General features: G+C 45.6%; 1 protein-coding gene across 1 annotated transcript in view; it reads left to right on the top strand.

The window, feature by feature from the left end:
- The window catches only part of LOC146822447 (fucolectin-like), a 255,672-nt gene that overhangs the window by 19,306 nt on the left and 210,112 nt on the right, over window positions 1–26,254 (top strand). Inside the window, exon 2 of the mRNA XM_085613554.1 lies at window positions 6,256–6,323. Within this exon, the coding sequence (XP_085469680.1) occupies window positions 6,257–6,323 (67 nt within the window). The 5' untranslated portion in view covers window position 6,256. The remainder of the gene's footprint in view (window positions 1–6,255; window positions 6,324–26,254) is intronic.

The following is a 26,254-nucleotide window of genomic DNA, read 5'->3' as shown; positions in this document are numbered from 1 at the left end:
CCTTCCTGTGATGACCTCCCGTGTCTTTGATCTCGCCCTCGCCAGGAAGTGACTCGCCGGGCTCACCTTGATAAGATGCTTCCAGGGAGCCTCCCCCAGGCGGAGCACAAAGGGCCGCTGGTGTGAATGGCTCGCCCCGGGGGTGTTGAGTGGGACCCTACTATGGGCAGCATGGGAGGAGGCGCTGGTGTTCGAGGCCTTTGTAGGCCAGGATATCTTATGCATGTGTCGCAGACTCTGCTACTGAATTACTCCGGAGTGTTTCACTGCCGGGGAAAGGGCCTGCAGTAACCTGAAGCTAGCCAGGTCTAACAGGACGAAACTTGGGCCTGGTGCCCGGCATGCCAGCACTTGGGGGTTTTGTCACTGACAGCGTGTCTCCTGCTTCCCACCTGGTGTGCTCCCCATCCCTTCTTTGGATTGTGTGTAGCAGGTGACTTTAGAGCAGTACTTATGCCACCAGGGATTAGTTCATGTCTGTCTGCAGAGTGAGCCGTGTTTACGGGTATTACCTGCAGTGTAGACTACAGATGGGCGCTGCATTGTCTGCAGTGTGGAATGCAGTGTCGCAACACCCTTCAGTTCTCTCAAACCCAGCTGGCCTGGCAGCGCACCTCACTGCATACATGCCAACATTTCAGAAGAGCAAAGTGGGAGATTTTTTTTTAAAAAAACGGGAGAATGGGGCCTTGAATCGGGTTACTGGTATGGGCTTTGGAAGTGTGCCGCTGCAGGGTCGGACATTTGAAACGCAAATGCACATTTTTTTCTTCCCTTCCAGAAGCATGGAGCGCAATGGCAGGCAGAGAGAGGGTGATGCAAGTGTTGTGCACTGACCTGGCAGGTTGCTGGCACTGCATACACCCCAACACCCTGTGTGGCAGCCCGGGCTGAGACAGCTTCCCAACACACACAGCCGCCCCCGAGCACTTCACTGGTCTTTAAAAGACCATTCGCTTATTAATGAGGCTTTGTTGGTTTGTCACACCTTCCAGAGCCCCTGGATCAACACTCAGACTATTGCTGGATGAATTAGCACGTTACACAATACCAAGCCCTCCGAGGAATCGGGTTTTTGCTTGCAGGAATCGGGAGGCGGGAGACTAGCCTTGAAATCGGTAGTCTCCCGCCTGAATCGGGAGGGTTGGCATGTCTGTCACTGTGCTTGTTTTAATCCACTTGAGAAAAAGACTGTATTGTTGGCTGGAGGCGGCCTCCGTGAAAAGGTAGGCAGAGCCAAGGTGGAATCGGGCACGAGTGACTCATACACACACTCTCACTCTCCCGTTATGCATTCACAGGAGTGTTCTGACTTGGAGGACTAAAGTGGGCCACCCCGTGCTCTGCTCTGCTGCTCACAAACCCTGGGAAGCAGACGGTGCCAGAGCTTCTGGGGGCTTGGGCCCGCCTTTAGTGCGAGCCCAGCTTCTCCTCCAGCAATGGTATTTGCTATCCTGGGCAATAAATTAATACAAATTAAACGCGTGCACCCAGATAGTTGGCATCGCAGTTATCAAACCGGACGATTTTAAGATATTTATATTGGAAATCACAATGCCTTGTATTTATGTTTTAAAACATAACTAGAAGGCATTGTCATTTACAATGCCAAAGGTCAAAATCGTGTGAATGCGAGACCTATTGCATTGCAAATGCTTGTATTCTCCAGAAATAGACATGGTTCAAGAGGTGTCAAGCCAACGGATGAAAAAGACAGTTTGTTCTTCTTAACCATCAGATTTTTGGGGAAATATTTTGAACCAAACACAAAAGTTCCCAAAGTAACTGAAAATGACACCAATTCAGTACTAGAGTTGCCGGGTCTACGGCCACTCTTGTACTCTGCAAGGAGGGCTCTCATTGTCCTGTTCTGGTATGACGCCTTTATTTGAAAGAAGTCCCACCCCCGTTGTCACTAGTATGTGCCAACGACTGCCTTGAACGTTTGTACATTCAATTCCACTCCACAATGAAAATGTATCACAGTCAGAAATGTACTCCACCATCAAAGTTTCATTCATAACACGGTCCCACTCATGAAGGAGTCTGTCCTCTGTAAACCACTGCATTTACAAGTGCTCGTTGTTTTTTGGAGCTTCCATTATCTCTCATTAAAAATCCCTTGAGGCTTGCAAAAATGAGACTGATTTCAAAATATCTATGAGCGGTTTGTTGCTTCTACATACTCCCTCTCTCTTCCAGGCAGCTGGTGGTGGCCGGCTACACTAGAGTTATATGACTTGTGTCACCTGAAGAATAGACTTGGAGGATATTTAACCTTCTTGCAAAATGTCACTGGCCAGACAATTTCAGCTAAGACAACAAAAAACAAGCACTGGAACACATCAACAGGTTTACTAAACTGTACTCAAGATGCGCTCCTACTGTATGTCAATCTGTGGCCCTAGCTGAATATCACCATGTACCATCCTAATTCACAGAACCCTTTGCCTCTGAACTGGCCCTTACCCTGAACACCCTCTTCTTAAGAGCCATGTCTTCCTGTACTCCCACACTGCACATCTCTACCAGTGCTCCCATGAGGTATATCTTTCAATGCTCCACTGAGGCATGTGCACCCAGTGACCCTAGGAGAAACATCTTTAACCCACGCACTTTACCCCAGAGGTGAGTACCATGAAGGTAAGTACCAGGCATGCTTCTTTTTGGTACTTTACCACACCGGTAATCCACCAACTTAAAACGCGCCATGGGGAGCGTTTGCACACTTGTGACATCAGGTCCCGCCCCCTCCCTTCACCACTGTGCAAACGGGCCCTCTGGTGTGTTGCAAGTTGGGGGATTAACTCCCCTTGAATCCTGAGGATCCCTGGGGTCCAACTAGCCCACCAGGTACCGCCACAGAGCTGCGCTGCAGAGTGGTGTAAAAAGGGGTGTGGCCTCGGACCACCTCTCTGTAAAGCAGCCATGTGGCGCTTACTGGAGGTACCTGGTGAGCTAGTTGGCACACAGGGACCCTCAGGCTTCAAGGGGACTTAATCCCCCAATTTACAATGTGCTAGGGGGCGTGTTTGCACAGTGGGGCAGGGAGGGGGCGGGGTCTGATATAAGAAGTTCGCAATCTTGCTGTGTGGGACTTACTGGTGGTAATAAAAGGGGTAGTTGGCCCCCAAGGTTGACGTTGGGGGCTAACTACTACTCCTGTTACCGCCAGTAAATTCCACACAGTGGGATTGCTAAGAGGCGTTTCGAAGGCCATGCTCACTTTTCTCCACCACTCTTTAAACGCAAATGGTATGTTATAGTTAGAAATTAGCATGTAAATAACCTTTGAAATTCACTGAAAAAACCATAGGTTTCAGGCACATTATAGTTAGAAATTAGCTTTTTAAAATACCTTAAAAATTCACTGAAAAAACTATAGGTTTCAGGCACGTTATAGTTATTTGGACATTTCACTCATAAAAAAACAAAGAAATTCGGCCGTTATAGTTAGTTCAGCTAACTATAACTCGTGCCCCCGCAATGCACTGCTGATGATGTCACATATTACATCATTCATGACATGGTCAGTAACATCACTGATGACATCACTGATGACATCTCAAATGACATCACTGATGACATCATCCACGTGAAAATCTGATGCACCTCCTTGCACCCTAATATAACCTTTGATACACCCACTCTAAAATACAGACAACCATTTTCAAAACAATAGACACACCAATACCAGTTACTAAATACGCACTAACTGATTCCTAGGTGTACACACACATCCACTCATTCACCCATACAGTCACTCATACATGCAGTCACTCATCAATACAACACTATTATATGCATTCATACACCTACACAGACACTCACACACCGCCACACATCCAGAGTTACTCACACACCTAGTCAGTCATGCAAACAATCAATTATACTTCCATTTACTCACTTATACAGACACCACCTCACTTATTCATACAGATACTAACACATAATTACTCTCTTAAAGAATCACTGATACAAGCACACACTCATCCATGCAGCCACTCTCACAATCACTGATTCTTACATATAGTTATTTATATACACCATTGCTCACATACACTGCCTTTTACATATGTAGTTACTCACACATATACCACTGAGAAATCCATTCACTCACCAACACACACATACACACACTCACCCACCCATACAACTATTTTCACATGCACTCTTGAACCCATACACCCAGTGAATCAACAACTCACACATCTATGCAGAGAGTCACACACCACCCACCCACACACACACTCAGGCAGCCATACAAACACTCAGGCAACCAATCAATAACCTATATAGACACTAATGTAGCTACTCACCAACCCATGCAGCAGCTTACACAACAACAGACAGACTGATACAGACATTCACACAGTTTAGTCACTAACCCATGCATTCAGTAAGACACATGTATTCACTCACTTATACAGTCAGTCACGCTTCTACTAAATTCGCCATCCAGACACTTATACACCCACTCATTCTTCAATGCACCTTAACATATATATACAATATATTTAAACTTTATAGAAACACACAGTCACTGGATGATGTCATCAAGTCATCGGTGATGTCACTGACCATGTCATGAATGATGTAATATGTGACATCATCAGCAGTGCATTGCGGGTGCGCGAGTTATAGTTATCTGAACTAACTATAACGGCCGAATGTCTTTGGTTTTTTACGAGTGAAATGTCCAACTAACTATAACGTGCCTGAAACCTATGGTTTTTTCAGTGAATTTCTAAGGTTTTTTAAATGCTAATTTCTAACTATAACGTGCCTGAGACCTATGGTTTTTTCAGTGAATAGATATATATATAGACCCATTGACCCATCAGTCCATGGCACTAAACAGGACTACTTTCTGTCTGTGTGTGGGGGGAAGAGGGTCGACACTGTTCTTGTGCAGAATGCCTTCACTCGCACATGAGGAAACCAGTAGCACAAATGAGCTGAACCACTGACCCTTGGTGTATCCTATGGTGGGTTGAAAAAACATGTGATTGACAGTACAACTGAACAATGGATGAAGGGAGCCGCCTGAAAAGGCCCTGTACATAACTATGTTAAGGTTTATAAATGTTTGTTAAAATGAAAAGCTCTAAAACATTCATGGCAAACAAGATCTTAATGTGGCGTTGGAAACCTTGGTGATCCCTCTTAATGACTGTTGACGTCTCCTTCTTACTAGCCTTCCAAAAGTGTACTTTACTCCCTGGAGTTTGCATACACTATGCATCATTCCTCATTTTGAACACAGACAAGCTCAGAAAAAACCTATAGGTCTGGCATTGGTGGAAATCCTTTTTGACTTTGACAATGTTTTTTGTTTTGTTTTGTCATGGTTTTCATAAAAAATTATCGCTGGGGGAGCTGCTGGCAACTCACCAATATTTTTTTTAAATTATCTAAAAGCAAACTTATTTTTTTTTTCTCCAAAAGTATACATTGTCATAGGAGTCCCAGGATCTGAAGGGAACTACTTTTGAGGGTGGATGTGCTTCATGTAAAAGAGCAGTGTGCTTGCCACTGACAATGACGTTAGCCAGTGGCATTAATGTTAGTGAAATTAAAAGGCCTTGGCTAACGCCGGACCTATAAAGGCGACAATATCACCTTTGTTGTCACGTCTCTAAAATGGCTCACAATAGAAGCATGCTGTATACACAACATAGCGTGTGTCTCTTTGAGAGACCTGAAGCTAATATCACATCACTTAGACTAGAAAATAAGCGTTGTAGGTGGTCCGTGAATTGCGAGAATCCAGAAGTCTGTCTGATTGGAAGGGCATCCACCAGCAAGAAGTACATCCTGCACGAGCCTTCCATAAAACACCCTCCAATGACTACTTGCTGACAAAGCATTGAGATACATAGTTAACATTGAAGCGCCTTTTTTTACAAACTTATGGGGGACTCCTATCATTCTGCCACAGTCTGTTTACATTAAATGTAATTTGTGTTTTGCTCTTATATGTCTGTGATAATATGGAACAAGTTGCTCCTCAAACTCTGCAAATCGTTCTGACTCCTGTGGGGCTTAAAAGATGATAACTGATATAGGGAAAAGTATGTTTCATTTATCTGAGGTTGTCATATGAAATGATGGGCTAATACAATAGGTCTCTTCTCTTCCTATCTCGCCCATTGCTCTGTTTCACTAGCCTCGCCCATGATCACGGTGGCCCTCTGTGCACTCTCCAATTTCAATGAAATAGAAATTGTTAAACATTTGTTTCTCTATTCGCAGAATGAAAGCTGCTCTTGCAACTGCGTTTGTCTGCACACTGCTGCTTGTCGTGGATTCAGCACCGCGAGGTAATGTAAATATTCATTATCAGACATAATTGAGTTTCTTTACAATGTACACAGCTGCATTTTCATTGTTATCCTTACATTTGAGTTTGGTGTGACAAAGCCCACTGTTTAAGCCCTTGAGCATTGGCATCTAGATTGGAATATACTTCCAGAGTGTTCTCCGGGGCAGCACCTGGTTCCTCTCTTAGACACTTGAAAACCAGATTTATGTTGCTCTTCTAAAAATAGGATTATTCTACAGCTTGTTCTGAAGGCGTTGTATTACGGAATATCGAAGCTAGGAATATCAAGAAACACTAACATCCTGGACAGGATATTGAGAGACAACATAAGGTAAGTGGGTATAGAGGAAGTATAGAGTTACTAACTCCACATCTATGGACCTTGAAGATATACCACCAAGGTACATGTTACACCTGTCAGCCTTAGGGTGGTCTTGCCCCGAATGTTTTCCTTGCTTACCTCCTCTTTTTGCTGATTCCTTTTTTGGCCTTAGGATTCTGAGCACTTTGCCGCTGCTGACCAGTGATGATGTGCGTGGTCTTCTCCCTTAAACATGTTAACATTGGTGTATACAAAATTGGTATATTTCATTTACTTGTAAGTCCCTTGTGAAGTAGTATTCCATATACCCAGGGCCTACACAATAAATGCTACTTGTCAGCCTGCAACATTGACTGTGCCACCCACACGAGTAGCCCTTTAACCCTGTCTCAAGCCTGCCACTGCAGAGTCTGTATGTGCAGTTTTACTGCCACTTTAGCTTGATATTTAAAACCCATTGCCAAGCCTTAAACTCCTCTTTTATTATTGTTATATCACCCGTTAAGTAGGCCCTAGGCGCCCCTAAGGCAGGAAGATATGTAAGGAAAAGGTAAGACATGTACTGTTACGTTTTCCATGTCCTGGTAGTGCAAAACAACTAAAATAATGTTTTATATCTGTCTAATGGTAATGACAAATCCACTTTGCTGATAAAATTGGATTTGACATTACAATTTTGGAAATGCCACTTTTAGAAAGTGGACATTTCTCTGCTCTTACACCTCTGTGTGCCTGCAGCCTGTCACCGATACAAGTCTGGGTGGGGGACGACTACACTTTGTGCATTCCCTCTAGACAGCTACAAACACAGGAAGATTAGGTGTGTCTGAGTACTCATCTGCATTCTGATGGCTCTTCCTGGGCAGGAAGGGAGGTAGGGAGGGCCCGACACACCTGAATAGGCAGTGGCCTATTCCCACATGAAGGGATCATTACCCCCAACTGATAGTCTGGAGCCAGGGCGAGGAAAAAAGGCCCTCTGTTAGCCCTTCTTTGAAGTCACCCCCACTTCAAAGTCACAGCTGGGTATAAGTACTGGGTCTCCAACACCCACCAAATCAGACACTTCTGGACCTACAACTGGACTCTGTCAATAGAACTGCTGTGCTGCATCAAGGACTGACACTCTGCTCGACTGCTGACCTGGAAGGCTTGCTTTTATGCTGTGCTGCCCTGCTGTTGTCTGACCCTACTGAGGGAGAGCTGGATTCTGCCTTGCACCCAAAGTGTTCTCCAAAAGATAGGTAGACTTCAGATTTCGGGGGGTTATTTGAAAGCGAACGCGGCGTCCGGCCGCCATCTTGGGTGAGGCTCCTTAGATCGGCCCGCTTTCAGGCGCCATTTGTCGCGGGTCCAGAGGTTTTCATCACAGGAGTCCCGCGCACCGGATAGTGTACTTAAGGCGCTCCGTGCCTGCCTGAGGTAAACTTTCCACCATAGCGCTCACGCGAATTTTACTGCTTCATTTAAGTTCTTTTGGAAATCCATTTTAAAACGTATTGATACTTGTGCTGTAATTTCGGCGTTAAGCGCTTTTGCTGTCTATTACTTGGGGGTATTTAGTTAGTCCTGACCCGCACTATAAAATTGGAAAACCCACCTGCATTTTGCGGGGAAATAGGTAGACTTCAGATTTCGGGGGGTTATTTGAAAGTGAACGCGGCGTCCGCCCGCCATCTTGGGTGAGGCTCCTTAGATCGGCCCGCTTTCAGGCGCCATTTCTCGCGGGTCCAGAGGTGTTCCTCACAGGACTCCCGCGCGGTCTACTATCACAGTATATAAGAAGATGTGCGTACCAGGGTGCAGCGTAGGCGCGCAGCGAGCGTGACAGCGGCGCGCCGGAGGTGCGCCAGAGGTAAGCCCGTTTGCACCCGTTCGCGCACAGGTCGTGCCGGGCGCCGGGAATGCTGTTCCATCTGCTTCTGCCGGGTTAGCATACTCTAGAGATATGCTATTAAGTCTCGATCCAGGTACGTCAATACGCCGCCAATTTCTTACCACCGCTAGGCAGAAGCAGTCCCTGTCATGTGGTTTGCTTAATGTTAGATCTCTTAGCAAACATCACACGGAAATTGAACTGCTCATAGAGTCCTGTGAGTTAGATGTTCTGTTCATGACAGAAACCTGGACTAGAGCGGACTGTGCGGTGGATCTGGGGTTAGCCTGTCCCTCTGGTTACAAGATCAGGCATATTTACGCGGGAGGGAGCCAGAGGAGGCGGTGTGGGCCTTATTTACAGGGAATCCCTGGATTTCTCCCAGCTTGAGACTAAGAGTATTTCGGGCTGTGAGACACTGGGTTTTTCACTGAAAGGACAGGGAGGTACTCTTTATTCAGGGCTGTTGTGTTATCGACCCCCTGCTAGCACGCTGTCAGCGGTACCTGAGCTAATTGATACCATCTATGAGTTTTCTAATACTCATGCCAGGACTATGATTTTGGGAGACTTTAATTTACGGCCAGATGGGTCCACAGGGTCTGCTTTTTTGGACCTGGTTCAGGCCTGCAGCAACATTCATCTGCAGCAGCTGGTGTCCTCGCAGACTCATATTAGGGTCATGTTCTCGACTTGATTTTTGCAGATGCCAGGCAGGTATTGGTTCGATCCAATGTTTTAAGCGCATGCACAGCTGGGTGTGTGTTGAGGTTGTTGAATTATGCGCAATTTGTTCCGTGCTCCTGAGTGTCGCTTCTCTGAGTACAAGTGCATACGAAATGAATCTTTGGTAGCTAACCCTGAATAGGGTGAGTCCCCAGGGCACTGGTGTAGAGTGTGTCTTTAAAGTTTTAATAAAGTTGCTTAGACTTTCAATTGGATAAACGTTTGTTTATTTCATCACGACGTTGGTATTCATTTGTTTCTTTTTTTTAAATCGAAGATTCAGATTTAAACAAGTGCCACGATATTACAAATCCCAATGCATTTCGGCTAGGTATTAGCCTTCGTCAGGGTTTTTTTCTGAAAAAAACGAGATATGTATGCTGTCTTAGTTATAGCTGTATGGGTGTGTCGGGAATATGGGTGAATAGTGTATCCGAATGGTGGGGAAATCGGGTGTTGTGCCGCTTACATACATCCTCTATTTCGTGCTTATTAGATGTGGTAAAGGGGGTGGGAGAAATTATACCCTGCGTGCCTTAATGGGTGAAAGGAAACTTATGCGGTCTCGTAAGTGATGGATGTTTACGCTTCCATGGCTAGTAAGTGACGCGTACAGTGAAGGAACTGGTTTGCTAACGTTACTGTGCTCAAGTGCTTTCTTGGTATATGACCAACGTGAGTTTATTAAGGTGGGTAAACCGCAATCCCTTATCGTATCAACACTTACTTGTAGGTTAACGTGGACAGCGTTTAAGGATTTCTGGGCGCGTGCGGTATGGCGGCGTGCTTGTTGCTCCGTAGAGTGTAACGGCGTGTAGGTGGGCGTGTGTAATTAAATGTCCTGGTGTGTGTGAAAATCAAAATAGGACTGGTTTCTATGACCATTGAAAGTAAAAAGAGACTATATCATAGTTTGACTAGTAAGTGGTAACAATAATAACAAAAGTACAATGAGGTTTGAATTGAAAAAATTGATACAGAATAATAACGAGGGCAATCAATTTAGAGGTAACACGTAAATTCCATACGATCATTCATCCCATCTGGTTTCATTGAATTTAATGTACGAATCCAGTAGTTTTCTCGTTGCAGCAGTGTTTTGTGATTGTCTTTGCCTTCGGATTTAGTGACTACTTCTAGGATGTTAAACTTAAGTTGACTGATGTTATGTCCAGCTTCATAAAAGTGGTGGGCCACTGTAGATTTCAAGTTGTTTGTTCTGATGTTACTTTTGTGTTCATTTATGCGTATTTTGATTTTTCTTTCTGTCTGTCCTACGTAAATCTTGCCACAGGGACATTTGAGAGCATAAATTGTATTGGTGGTATCACATGTTGCTGTTACCTTGAGTTTGATGGTGTGTCCTTTCATTGGATGTGTGATATATGGTCCAGGTGTGATGGTGTTGCAGTTGTTACAGTTTCTGCACGCAATGGTTCCTTTATATTTGATTTGTGGATCTTGGTTGATAGGATTCTTTATGATCTCTCCCAGGTTTTTGCTTCTGGTGTATGCAAATATCGGTTCATTTTCAAAGAATTTGTTAAAATCCGGTTCTAGGCGCAATATTGACCAATGTTTCTTGATGGTATTTTTGAAACGTTTGCTCAGTGTTGAATATTTGGATACCACGGTCATGCGATTGAGTGGGGTTCTTTCTTTTGATAGTAATGCTGTTGTCCTACTAATTGTGTCGCTTCTAGCTTCTGCCTGACGAAGGATGTTGTCTGGATATCCCCTTGTCTTAAACCGATGAATCATTTCTTTGGTGCGTGCTTTCATGGTATCTGGATCAGATACGATTCTTTTTACTCTCAAAATTTGTGTGAACGGCAGGTGATTCTTTAAAGCATTGAGGTGAAAACTGTCATATGATAAGGTATTGTTTTTGTCGGTGCTTTTTCTGTGTAAGTCTGTTTGAAAACCTTGATGGGTTTGTATGATGGTAACATCCAAAAAGTTGATCATGTGTTGTTGGATATCGAAGGTAAACTGTATTCTCTGATCAATGGTGTTGAGTTCTGTTAATAGTTTTGTGAGGGTGGTTGTTGGTCCCTGCCATAAAATGAAGATATCGTCAATGAAACGTACAAACATTTTTAGATGAGTCTGCCATTCTGGATTCTTTAGAATGTGTTGTTCTTCATAGTTTCCCATGAAGATATTGGCATATGTTGGGGCAGCACAGTTTCCCATCGATGTACCTGACTTTTGTAGATACCAGTTGGCTTTCCATTTAAAGTAACTGTGTTCTAGTGTAAATATCAATAGTTCCATCAGAAAAATTTGTAAATCTTGATTATACTCACTTTGCAGAAGAGCTTGTTCTGTGGCTTCTATGCCTAGTTGATGCGGTATGGATGTGTATAGGGATTTCACATCAACTGTACACATTGTCACTGGTAGATTTATGTCTTTGATGGTTTCATGGAATTTGATGAGGAAATCTGTGGTGTCTTTGATGTGAGTTGGAAGTTTGGTGACACTATGTTGAAGATGTCTGTCCAAGTATTTTCCTACTGGTTCGTGAATGCTGTTCTTTGTTGATACGATGGGTCGGAATGGTGGGTGTTTATGTATTTTAGGCACCATGTAGATGGTAGGACTTTTAGGGTTTGTTTGAATCAGGTATTTTTTGACTTTTTCGTTGATGGTGCCTCTGTTTATGGCTTTCTCCACTATTTTAATGAGGACCTCTTTGATTTGTTCAGTCGGATTGAAATCCATTCTCATGTACATTTCTTCGTCTGATAGATGAGTTTCCACTTGTTCCTCATAGAAGCTGGTGTTAAGAATTACTAATGCACCACCTTTGTCTGCTTTCTGACATGTAATATTAGGTCTATTGGCTAGTGCTTTCAAGACTCCCCATTCTTTCTGTGTGAGATTCTTGTGTTTCTGTTTCTTGAAGTTAAATTTCTGAAGGTCTTGTTTTACAAGGGCTTCAAATGTGTTGAGGCTTTTGTGGCTAATAGGGGCCATATACGTGCTTTTAGGTTTCAAACCTTTGAGGGGATCTCCAATGCTGGGTTCCTTATGTTCTATTATATTTTCGAAGTAATGCCTTAATCGCAGCTTTCTCATCAGTTTGAAAAAACTTATTTCTATTTCTAGATAGTTGGTGTGTGACGTTGGACCAAAAGAAGTGCCTTTTTGTAATACGTTGGTTTCAATTTTTGTGAGTTGATAGTCTGAAATATTGATGACTAAGTTGTTTTCGGGCCCCCTTTCTTCTGTTTGTTTTTTGTGGTTGTAGTCATGCGTGTTCGGGGTGGTACGTTTGTGCTTTCTTTGGCTCCTCCTGGGTCTTCCTCGTTGGTTGTGCCTGCCTCTAAAAAAGTGTCACCAAACTTCCAACTCACATCAAAGACACCACAGATTTCCTCATCAAATTCCATGAAACCATCAAAGACATAAATCTACCAGTGACAATGTGTACAGTTGATGTGAAATCCCTTTACACATCCATACCGCATCAACTAGGCATAGAAGCCACAGAACAAGCTCTTCTGCAAAGTGAGTATAATCAAGATTCACAAATTTTTCTGATGGAACTATTGATATTTACACTAGAACACAGTTACTTTAAATGGAAAGCCAACTGGTATCTACAAAAGTCAGGTACATCGATGGGAAACTGTGCTGCCCCAACATATGCCAATATCTTCATGGGAAACTATGAAGAACAACACATTCTAACGAATCCAGAATGGCAGACTCATCTAAAAATGTTTGTACGTTTCATTGACGATATCTTCATTTTATGGCAGGGACCAACAACCACCCTCACGAAACTATTAACAGAACTCAACACCATTGATCAGAGAATACAGTTTACCGCCGATATCCAACAACACATGATCAACTTTTTGGATGTTACCATCATACAAACCCATCAAGGTTTTCAAACAGACTTACACAGAAAAAGCACCGACAAAAACAATACCTTATCATATGACAGTTTTCACCTCAATGCTTTAAAGAATCACCTGCCGTTCACACAAATTTTGAGAGTAAAAAGAATCGTATCTGATCCAGATACCAGGAAAGCACGCACCAAAGAAATGATACATCGGTTTAAGACAAGGGGATATCCAGACAACATCCTTCGTCAGGCAGAAGCTAGAAGCGACACAATTAGTAGGACAACAGCATTACTATCAAAAGAAAGAACCCCACTCAATCGCATGACCGTGGTATCCAAATATTCCACAATGAGCAAACGTTTCAAAAATACCATCAAGAAACATTGGTCAATATTGCGCCTAGAACCGGATTTTAACAAAATCTTTGAAAATGAACCGATATTTGCATACACCAGAAGCAAAAACCTGGGAGAGATCATAAAGAATCCTATCAATCAAGATCCACAAATCAAATATAAAGGAACCATTGCGTGCAGAAACTGTAACAACTGCAACAACATCACACCAGACCATATATCACACATCCAATGAAAGGACACACCATCAAACTCAAGGTAACAGCAACATGTGATACCACCAATACAATTTATGCTCTCAAATGTTCCTGTGGCAAGATTGACGTAGGACAGACAGAAAGAAAAATCAAAATACGCATAAATGAACACAAAAGTAACATCAGAACAAACAACTTGAAATCTACAGTGGCCCACCACTTTTATGAAGCTGGACATAACATCAGTCAACTTAAGTTTAACATCCTAGAAGTAGTCACTAAATCCGAAGGCAAAGACAATCACAAAACACTGCTGCAACGAGAAAACTACTGGATTCGTACATTAAATTCAATGAAACCAGATGGGATGAATGATCGTATGGAATTTACGTGTTACCTCTAAATTGATTGCCCTCGTTATTATTCTGTATCAATTTTTTCAATTCAAACCTCATTGTACTTTTGTTATTATTGTTACCACTTACTAGTCAAACTATGATATAGTCTCTTTTTACTTTCCATGGTCATAGAAACCAGTCCTATTTTGATTTTCACACACACCAGGACATTTAATTACACACGCCCACCTACACGCCGTTACACTCTATGGAGCAACAAGCACGCCGCCAGACCGCACGCGCCCAGAAATCCTTAAACGCTGTCCACATTAACCTACAAGTAAGTGTTGATACGATAAGGGATTGCGGTTTACCCACCTTAAAAAACTCACGTTGGTCATATACCAAGAAAGCACTTGAGCACAGTAACGTTAGCAAACCAGTTCCTTCACTGTACGCGTCACTTACTAGCCATGGAAGCGTAAACATCCATCACTTACGAGACCGCATAAGTTTCCTTTCACCCATTAAGGCACGCAGGGTATAATTTCTCCCACCCCCTTTACCACATCTAATAAGCACGAAATAGAGGACGTATGTAAGCGGCACAACACCCGATTTCCCCACCATTCGGATACACTATTCACCCATATTCCTGACACACCCATACAGCTATAACTAAGACAGCATACATATCTCGTTTTTTTCAGAAAAAAACCCTGACGAAGGCTAATACCTAGCCGAAATGCATTGGGATTTGTAATATCGTGGCACTTGTTTAAAACTGAATCTTCGATTTAAAAAAAAGAAACAAATGAATACCAACGTCGTGATGAAATAAACGAACGTTTATCCAATTGAAAGTCTAAGCAACTTTATTAAAACTTTAAAGACACACTCTACACCAGTGCCCTGGGGACTCACCTTATTCAGGGTTAGCTACCAAAGGTATTGGTTCGAGACATCCTCCCCCAGTGTTGGACGGATCATGCCCTAGTTCATTTTTCCATTGCACTCCCTAAGGAGACATCTAGGAGTGGAAAAACTGGTACTGTGAGCAAGATTGGCAGGCAGTGGTCGCGGCTACTAAAACAATCTTGCCTGCCGTCTTTGTTGGGTGGAGGCATCCCTCTTGGGGTCAGTGTAGACAAGAGCTATGAGTCTCTCAGCCGGAAAATCCTTGACTCTCCGGAGGTATTGGCCCCCCTGCGGAAAATTAGGGACAGATCCAAAATAGCTATGCCGTGGTTTACAGCTGAGCTGTCGCAACTGAAACTTCGTTGCAGGCGTGCAGAGCAAACCTGGAGGAAAGCATATCTTGCAGTAGACAAAGCCCTTTTTATACAGGCTCTGATGGACTATAAGACGCAGATTAAGGGTGCCAAAGCGAGATATCTAGAGGAGTCGCTATTACAGGCAGCGAATAAATCGCAGGCCCTATTCAAAATCTTTAGAGATCTCTCTCGTCCAGCCTGCGCTGCTAATGACATCCATGCCTCTCAAGCTCTGTGTAACTCCCTGGCGCAGGCCTTTGAAGATAAGATCTCTTTGATCTTGAGCAAGCTAGCTCTGTCGATCATGCCTGTTACTCAACCTGTGCTTGATTCCGTACCGGTGACCGTTATAGAAACTGTAGAGGCAGAGGGTAGACAGGCACAGTTGGACAGTTTTCCTCCTCCGTCTTTTGAGGAGTTCTGTCTTCTGGCCAATAGTGTATCCTCAGGCTCCCCTCGGGACCCACTGCCACACAAATACTGGAAACTGTTTCAGGCGGAGCTTTTCCCCCCGTTACATGCTATCTGCTGCCAGTCTCTCACTATGGCGCGAGTCCCGGAGAGTTGGAAACTCGCGGTAGTCTCCCCATTATTGAAGAAGGAAACTTTGGACCCCACCTGTCCAGCGAATTATAGACCTATATCGCTGCTTCCTTTTCCTATAAAGATTCTGGAAAAACTGGTCACTAAACATCTGTCAGGTTTTATGGAGACTAATGCTTGTCTGGATGCGTCTCAGTTCGGCTTTAGACCCGCTCATGGTACTGAGTCCACCTTGGTGACCGTTCTGGATGATCTTCGTTCGCGAGTCGACATGGGACGGGCAGCCTTCTTAGTACTGCTCGACATGTCGGCCGCGTTCGACACGGTCAACCACGACATCCTGGTCAGAAGACTTGAAGAAATTGGCGTGACGGGTTTTGGCCCGTGACTGGCTGGTCTCCTATTTGGGAGACAGACGTCGGGTAGTAGCCTTGCCACCATTTCAGTCTGACATCAAGGTGGTCGGGCAGGGTGTCCCTCAGGGGTCTGCCATCAGCCCTTTTTTGTTCAATCTTTATCTTCGGCCTTTGGTGAACTTGATTAAATCATTTGGCATTGCGGTCACTAACTATGCTGATGACACGCAGCTTATTTTTCCATCGAGGGTAAGGATGCGGTGCCCCTGGAGATTTTCCATCAGTGCATGGCAGCAACCGCAGATTGGTTGAGGCAAAATTCCTTGCAATTTAACAGCTCCAAAACAGAGGTATTGCATTGCTCGATGGACCGTGTGTCTCGACCACTGCCACTTGATTTTTGGCCTATCTCCCTCCAGGATGCTCCTCTGGCAGCAGCCTCCGTTCGGAACTTGGGGGTGCTGTTCGGGTCCAATCTCCAATTGGATGTTTTTGTAAATAAGACCGTGGCCACTTGCATGGCGTTGCTCCGTATGCTATGGAAAATTCTTCCGTTGCTACCGGTCCATGCTCGGCCAGAGGTGGTGCGTGGCATCATATTGAGTAGATTGGATTATTGCAACGCATTGTTGCTAGGAGCACCCGCTAATTTGGTGGGCAAACTGCAACGAGTGCAGAATATGGCTGCTAAGCTGGCCCTTTCTCGGCGCCGCTCAGATTCTTCTATCACGGCGCTGGCGGACCTTCATTGGCTGCCTATTCCGCAGCGGACTGTTTTTAAAGCACTGTGCTTGGTGTTTAAAGGGCTTCATGGGCAAGGGCCTGTACCGCTGCAGGATATGTTTGTGTGGTACGTGCCCACACGCTCCCTTCGATCTATGTCAGCACACCTAGTGTTGGTTCCAAAGGTTTTGAGGGCCCGGATGGGTGGCCAGTCCTTCAGTTTTGCGGCAGCCAAATGCTGGAATTCTTTACCCCTATGCCTGAGAAGTAAAGGGGATCTTTCCTCTTTTAGGAAAGGACTAAAAACTCATCTCTTTCCTAGGTTAGATTAAATTTTTGGTTACTGTATTGTCGCGTGCTATTGGTAGAATGTTAAAGCACCAGGATACCCTTCGGGTGACAGTTTTGCGCTATATAAATACGCGATACAATACAATACAATACAATACTTGCTTCAGAGGTACCAACGCATCCGCTGACTGCATGAGCAGAAATCAATGCATTGTCACTGTGGATGGTCCAGAACCCGGCACATCGCATCTGAACCCCTGAAGTGCCTGCAGAAACGGAAGCATGGACATGCGCATCGCGCCACAGCAGTCTCCAGAGATCGATGCATCCTTCGACTGCGTGGATAAAGCTGGTGCATCACACTCAGAACCAACGCATCACTGTGTTGGCGCTTCATCGACGGAACCGACGCAAAGCCACCACTGCAAGACTGACATTGACGCATTGCTCGACTGCACCCCAGATCTCACTGTTAAAACCAGGATAAGGTACTTTATCCACCGGGACTGCATGGGTCCTATAGCCGGCTCGCGATCCATCGTGGTAGGCCCAAGCTATTGACTTTGCCCCGGTCCAGCACAACCATATAACCCCCATTAGCACTTATTGCTTCTAAGCGCTAGAACTCTTTTTATACTTTAAAAATTGATAACTCAACTTTTACTTATTGAATTTTTATCAATTTTGGGCTTGATTATTGTCTACTTTTGTAAACCAGTGTGGAGTCTTTTTGTGGCCTTTTATTGTATTACTGTGTGTGTCTGTTGCAGAAATACTTCATACATTGCCTTCTTAGAAATGGGACTAAAGATCCCATTTCTAACATTGGTGATCTGTGGTGAGGATTAAGGATAGGACTTGTGTTTGAGCAATACCATATAGTAACTCATTGTTCACTACAGCTCTATGCTAAGACCAATTTGAACTCTTTTTAATTCCCCCTCATTGGCTTTTGGATTTTTTGCTAAACCATGTCTCTCTCTGGTGAAGCAGAATCTGCACATCCAGGAATTAATTTTGAGATGATCAAGTTAGAATCCTACTCTGTGGCCCAGCTTAAGGACTTTTGCAAGGGTTTCACATATCTATGAAAGGCTTCACCTGGAAGGTGGAGCTGCAGAAGTCTGGGCAGTGGCCATTGATGCAGGCGCTGAGCTCCCAGAGGAGGAGAAGCAGCAGGAAATTGAGGAGGAGAATGAAGAACTGATCCTATGATTTGCTGTAGATCTTTGGACTGCCTGTAGAGGGGGCCAACAACTTGCTTGAAGCAGTAGTGATTCCCAGAGTTGGAAGCAGCTCCTCATCAAGGAACCTGTCCGCAGAGGAGCTGGCAGACAAGAGTGAGGAAAGAAAGCTCAAGCTTTATAGCAAGAGCAGAAATGTGCCCAACTTGAGAAAGAGCATGGGTGTGACAGAAAGGAAACACGCTTTGGAAGAGAAGAGGCTGGCCATAGAGGAGAGGAAAATAGCCCATGAGCTGAGCCTCAGGGAACTGGACAATAGATCCCTACAAGTGGGGTCCAGCAGTAGTAATGCTGACAGCATACTTCCAGTCAGGGCCGGACTGGGAACCAGAACCGGCCCTGACAAAGTGCTCGGCCACCCCCATCCCCGGGGTATGGGGGTGCGGTCTAGCTCTTTGCCAGGGCTGGTCTTCAGCCGATTTTGTTACAGGGCCGATTTTGCAGCTATGCTGCAAAAACAGCCCTGTAACAAAAACGGCCCCCAGGGGCCCAAAACTGCCCCTGGGGGCCGTTTTGGGCGCACCGGAGGATTGCCCGGTGCCCGCTACGGCCAGTCCGGCCCTGCCTGCAGTGTCACTACAGAAGAAAGAATCCCGGATACCCAAGGATGTGATGCCCAGTTATGCGGTGGGGAATGACATAGACAAGTAGTTTCCAGGCTATGAAGTGGCTCTAAGAATGCGCAAGGTCCCATCGGAGTCATGGGGGGTAGTTTATGTAGGTACATGCCCACAGTGGGGAGGTGCTCTTACCACACTAGAGGTGGGGGACCAGGCATGCTACTCTGAAATGAAGGCCATCTTGGTGAGTACATTTATGCTGATTCCTGAAAAGTATAGGCAACGTTTCAGGGCCAACCACAAGATCTCATCATAGACATGAGTGCAGGGGCGGGTCGCTCCACTGCTTTTAAGCAGTGAAAAACATAAAATGACAATAACTTAGAGTTGTTGTCAATTTATGTTACCTGTCCTGCTGCTTCACGGTGGGCCGGTGGGCGAGGCTGCGGTGCTATCAGAGCAGGGCAGGGAAGGAGTGGTTTGCCCACTCCTTAGTGCACAATGACTGTTTTGTCGGCCCTCTCGGGCCACCCAAACCAGTCATGCACACTTCCCTGTTCTCCATACAGGCTGGATTACAGCCTGCATGGAGAACAAGCCCACCCCTCCAGCCCCTGGCTGAGCGCTGTGTCACGGCGTTCAGACCAATCACAATGCTGCAATTGCAGCGTAGTGATTGGCTTAGAGGAGGGAGCCTGTCTGCCTGCTTCTTGTTCCGATTGGAGGCGGGAGAGCAGGAAAACAGGAAAGCAGGAGCAGAGAAGACGCTGGACCCAGCCTCAAAGTACGTTTTTTTGTTTTATTCCGATCCCCCCTTCCACCGAGCACAACACCTCCCCCTCCCCTGCACGTGAGCCCCGCCACCCGTGAGCCATGCCAGCCACGACTGCATGAGTGGGTTTCATTGATTATGCTAGCAAGGCACTGAAGGGTTCGGTGAGGGCCAGCAAGGTAGATGATTATTCAGGGCTGGAAAACTTATTTTTAAAGGTGCACATGCTTGATACCTGCTTTCCAGAGCTGCATCAACATATGGTTGATACTGAGCTTTCTGACCCCAGGAAGCTTGCTGAGAAAGCAGGCATCTGGGTCAGCACCAGAGTGTCCAAGAAGATATCTGGTGGACTCCCAAAAGGGTGGTCAGGGTTCCCATGAGAAGAAAGAGGGGAGAGATAAAAAATAATGATCTAACTCAAGGCCCCCAAAGCAACTCACAAGGGAAAGGGTCTGGTTCTCACTCCCAATCTGGCCACCTGTAAATAAACTACCTTGACAAAAGTCAGCAGCCCAAAACTCCCAAGTGCTAATAGTGCGATGAGTAGGGACACTACAAAAGGGATCTCAATTGTCCAAAAATAGCACACCCTCCCACTGGAGGTAAGAACTCAGGGGTGGCTAGCATAGTGCTGAGGGAGGATATTTGTCCCAGCAAATGAGGGGGGTTTAGTGGGATTACTCTAGTGTCCCTGGGTGACAGAGAAATGATTCCAAAGATCCATGTGCCCTCAAGTACTACAAAGTAAAGGGTCACCATCAATGGGCAAGGTGTTGAGGCTCAGAGGGACACAGGTGCCAGCACGACTATAGTACGGAGTCAGCTGGTGTCCCCAGAGCAGGTGATTATCAATGCATTCCAACAAGTTGTGATGGCTGACGTTGTGATGGCTGACAACGCGGAGGGTCACTGTCCAGGGGCCCTGTTTCCATTTGAGTGGGGGCGGGGTTACAGGTCTTCTGAAAGTTGCCATGAGCCCTCCCATGCTTGTGGACTGTTTGTTGGTTCATTACCTTGAGCAGACTATCTAGAAAGAAGTGGAACTCAAGGCACATGCGGAGATGTTGGGGTTACCTGATTGGATCTGTGCCATGACAAGGTCCTTGGCTACCCAGGAAGGGAGTCAAAAAGGGTTGGAGCATGGAATAATGGCCCTGCCAGCTGATAAAAAGGGGAAAGGCAGAGAGTGTGGGAAACCAGCCCCTGAATGTACACCCAGTGAGATGGATTGGGAACCTGTAGTGGCCATCCCAGAGTCCACAGAGGAGGACATTGCTTCCCTGGGTGGCCTGCCTACACCTGCTGATTGGCATGTAGAAAGAGGACCCACCAGGGAAGAGTTCTGTAGGGCACAGAGTGAGTGCCCAACCCTTGAGGGCATGAGACGCCAGGCCGAAGCCTAAACAGCAGGTAATGTTTTTGGGAGCTATCACATTTACTGGGAGGACAACCTCATTTACAGTGAGCCTAAGGCTCCTTTGCATGGGACATCAAGGGTCCAGGTGGTCCCCCAATGGTAAAGGGCCTTCCTACTGGAGCTGGCTCATACGGACAGGACACTTGGGCCAAGACAAGACCTTTGCAAGGCTTGCCCCATATTCCTACTAGTCCAAGATCCAGACATTCCTAGATACGTTCTGTAGGACCTGTGTGACCCACCAGGCTAGTGGGAAGACAGGGAAAAGCCAAATGTTCCTCTGGAAGCACTGCCTGCTGTTAGCACCCCCTTTGAAAGGGTCAGCATCGACATTGTTGGGCCTATGGATCCCCAGACTGCTTCATGCAACAGGTTGATCCTGGTGGATCATGCCACCTGGGACCCAGAGAAAATCCCTCTGAGGACCACCACTGCACCTGCGGTGGCAAAGGCTCTGATGGGGATTTGTATCCAAGTGGGTTTCCCCAAGGAAGTTGTGTCTGACAGGGGCACCAACTTCATGGCTGCATATATGCAGTCAATGTGGAAAGAGGGTGGTGTCACTTACAAGTTCTCCCTACCTTACCAGCCCCAAACCAATGGGCTTGTTGAGGGATTCAGCAAGACCCTGAAAGGCGTGATCAGACTGCCTGAGGAAAAAGTGGGTTATCCTCTTGCTCAGCCCGTTGTTTTCCTACAGGAAGGTACCACATAAGGGAGTGGGCTTCAGCACCTTTAAGCTTCCATACAGTCACCCTGTCAGAGGACCTTTCAGTTTGGTAAAGGAAGCATAGGAGCAAACTCCCAGGAAAATTCCCCATTTCGTAGCCAAATGGCTAAGTTGTGGAAGCAAGCTACTGACAACGTGGAAGCCAGCCCGGATGTAATGAAGGGGTGTAATGACCAACATTTTACTGCCGTGGAATTACAGCCTGAATGGAAAATGTGGGTCATGGAACCCGTGGAGCTGAGTGGTCTTCAGGATTGCTGGACTGGCCCCTATCAGGCAATTGAGAAGAAGGGTAAGGCCACTTATGTGGTGGACCTTAGGACCCCAAGGCACCCCCACAGGGTGCTTCACATCAATCACCTCAACCACACTTTGAGAGGTCTGAGCTCACCATGGTGATGGATGGAGCATAGGAAGAAGAGATTGAATCTCTCCTTGACCTCTGTGGAAGGAGTAATCTTTTCCCCGACTCTGACTCCTGTGCAGCAGAAGGACTGTCACCAAGTGTTGGAACAGTACTCCTCACTTTTTCCCTTATTCCTAGGATTACCCACCTGTCTTCCCATGATGTAAATACAGGGGACAATCTCCCTGTCAAGAATAAATCTTACAGACCGTAGGATAAGGTGAGATCCAGCATCAAGAGCAAAGTCTCCAAGATGCTGGAGTTGGGGGTGATAGAACCCTCTAGTGGACCCTGGTCCAGTCCTGTGGTTCTGGTACAAAAGGCTGCACCACCAGATACCACACCTGCACTGAAATTCTGTGTGGAATACAAAGGGCTAAATTCTGTGATCATGACTGATGCTCAACCCATCCTGTCAGAGAGATATGAACAGAGGCGTACACATTTTTTGATGCATTACTTAAAGGCAGCTTGACTCAGGTTGGAGAACCAAAGTTCTCTGACATCCATGGTGCTTCGGCAGTCCTCAAGGAACTAGCTGTGTGGCTGCCTAGGCTTGCTGGTGTTAATCTCGTCTCATAGTAGCACCTCTAAGTAGCCACCCTTGGCAGCCTGGAGTTTATGGCACAAAGTCTATGGCTAGCTCTAGCAGCCCATTGATCGTAAAGACCAAGTTCCAGGCTAATATGGGCAGCAGAAGACAATCTCGGCAAGTGGAGGACACATTTATATATCCTGGATACAAGTATGTTTAGAAGATTGCCATCTTTACCCATTAGTATTTCATTACAGTAAGAGAGTGATGGAATCATTTTTGCCCTTATAACTGCCGGAAGAGCGAAAAGGCTCAGCCCCACATCAAGTGTGATAATTCTGATAGTCATCTGTAGGGCCAGAACCTTTGTTTCAACTTTCTCCTGTTGCCGAGCATCAGAGTTTCTTGCATTGTTAAGAATCCCCAGGTATTTATGATCTTATTGCCATTGTAGAACCAGCCACCTCCTGGTAAGATTTCCTTCTGAGTGTAACAACTTTGGTTTTCTTTAGGTAAACCTCCAAGCTGTTAAAGTCAGTGTAGGAGTGCAGCTGGTTTAGCAATCACTGCAACCCTACTAGTGTATAGCTGAACAGGGCTAAACCATCTGCATAAAGAAGGTTGTTGATGTGTCCCCCGTCAGTCTTTGGGGAGTGGCTGTTGATGGTACTGAGGGATTTAGACGGATCAGAAATAAACAGTTGGAAACAGGAGAGGGGCTGTCACACACTCCTGGTTTACACCCTACATGGTGGAGATTTTTCTTGACACGCAGGCACAATCAGCTAGTTTAATGCAAATCCAGGTTTTGGAGTGTAACTAGATAATGGGCTCCAGAAGTTTAGATGGGATGCCCCATTTCTTTACTTTGTACCAGACTGCCCCCCTTGGCACGCGGTCAAACGCTGCCTAGAAATCTATGAAACAGCAAAGCAACAGGGTGTGTAAGGTGGTTGCTTTGGCCAATGAAAATGATATGGGTAAAAAGTTGGATAGTGAACCAGATTTTGCAGTGAAACCCATTTGTTTCTTCAGGATGAGCCCGACCATCTTCCACCATTGTTGCAGGTCCTTCAACAGTAGGCTGGAATTGACGTTTGCTTTGTTGTCCAGAAGCGCAATCAGTCTATAATTACTTGGATCTGATTTAGGGCCCCACTTTGAGATGGGTTTTATGATAGCCCCACCCCATGACTCCAAGATTACCGAGCTCCTTAAGCAGTAATCAAAAAGCGATGAGAGCTTGCCAGCATAGAAAGGGATGTTCTGCTTAAAAAAGGGCCTGAGGGATGCCGTTAGTCCCAGGTGTTCTACCTGACCTCGCCTTTGCAGCCGACTGAACAAAGATAATGAATCTGTGGGGCGAAGGGACAGGCAGCCTCAATCTTTGGGCGTAGCTGAGGTGGTGGTTACATCTGGGCTAGGTAAACCCCCATCCATTTGGCGATCTAAGTCGCCGCTCAACATGAAATGCCCGAGGAGGAAAGATGAACATTCTGATTCAGTGATGCTCGCACAGCAGGTCCTGCCAGACCCATTCGTGTTTCGTCAACGGGAAAACAATCCGTGACTCTTCAGGGCTGAAAGAAAATGGGCCAAGGTTGCGGGCGCGTCGGAATCAACAGGTAGAGAGGGGTGAGGGTGTTACCGTAGGCACTGCGGTAAGGCGAGTGAATAAGAACATCGGGTCAAGCACCAGTGTGCTGAAGGAAAGGAAAGTCTCTGGTTCAAAATAATGGCCGAGACAAAATTGGCGCGAGATGATTCCTGCTTGCTGCCAGGACCCTACGATCTCCGTGGATTGACTTACACGTCTTCTACGCCTCCCTACGGAATTTACCCGCCAATTTTGTCTCGGCCATTATTTTGAACCAGAGACTTTCCTTTCCTTCAGCACACTGGTGCTTGACCCGATGTTCTTATTCACTCGCCTTACCGCAGTGCCTACGGTAACACCCTCACCCCTCTCTACCTGTTGATTCCGACGCGCCCGCAACCTTGGCCCGTTTTCTTTCAGCCCTGAAGAGTCACGGGTTGTTTTCCCGTTGACGAAACACGTGTCGGCTGGTTGTTCTCATTTTCCCCTTTTTCCTTTGAAGATTTGCACTATTAAACCGACAAAGACATTTCTGGTGTAGACCCTCTTCGTACTTTCGACCATTGCCTTTGTTTCGCAACATTGTGTTTATCCTTAAACGTGTGCGCAGAACCTGTTTTCATTTATAGTGGGTGTCTCCTACACCCCAATTCGCAGGGGTTCTTTTTCTTTCCAGGGTTTGTTTTCCCCTGATCTCGCAGCACCGTACTTACCTGTTCACTTTCTGACCCTTGGTGTGTTATGTTTGAGCGCCATTTTTCCTTCATCAACTAAACCCCTCACTGAACCTATTCCTGCCAGACCCATTCACTTGCCTGTTCACCAAGGCCCAGAAGTTTCTTGAGTTGGATTTCTTGCTCTCACATAGGAGAATTGTCCGGACGTGGTTTAAGCAACTAGACTTCTTTGCTGAACAGCATGCTTTTCTGCGCCAGCTTGAATACTTAGATTTGCTCTTTATTCACAATGTTTTTTTGACTCGTCTCATGGCAGTGTTGCGAGCTTTCTTTAGGTGTTGAATCTTTGTCCTAGGGGGAAATGACTTGTTGTGATTGTATGCCTGAACAAATTATGTGACTGTTCGTGGAAATTTTATGAGAAGTCAGGTAACAAAATTTGTCCACTCAACAATCGTCAGGATGTCACCTAAGTCTGCCCCTGCGGTGGATCTTATACATTCAGCCATGATTTTATCGCTGGTGTCATCTCTCCATTTGAGGATCCTGAGGTTATGGGTGTAAATACCCTTGCTTGTTTCACAGGGTGAGGTGTGGTGGGACAGAATGGGATCTTGGGGGGCAGTGGTCACTCTCAGTGCTCGGAACTGTGCTGTAGCCTACCACTGAGGAGAAAGATTTCTGTGTTGCATATGGTGTAGTCGAGATAGGAACGAGTTTTTCCTTTTTTCCTTTTTTTTTTTTTTTTTTAATTTGTATTACCATTTTTATGCATATACAACCAAGTACAATTTTTTCACATAATACCGTCCCCACCCACCCTCACCCCTCTGACCCCCCCGCCCTACGCAGAGCAACAGATGACCATCAAAAGCCCACCAAATTGAGTATGCATTCTTAACTGACCTCATTGTATAGACTAGAAATTGACAAAAAAAAGGGCACAGACGAAATAAAGTGCTAAGTGCCAAGTGCAAACTACAAATGATGGGTGGGTTAACAAGGAAATGCTCTTTAAATATATTTATGCTCCCTGATGGTCCCTTACAATATTTCAAAATACGTTCATGCATACAAATGCAGTAACCTATACCAAACCGAAGGTATATAAAGTGTCAAG

The sequence above is a fragment of the Triturus cristatus genome, chromosome 6 (assembly GCF_964204655.1).
Source record: "Triturus cristatus chromosome 6, aTriCri1.1, whole genome shotgun sequence".
NCBI classification, from domain to species: Eukaryota; Metazoa; Chordata; class Amphibia; order Caudata; family Salamandridae; genus Triturus; species Triturus cristatus.
Note: the sequence above shows the minus strand (reverse complement) of the source record. Positions and strands in the feature narration are given on the sequence as shown.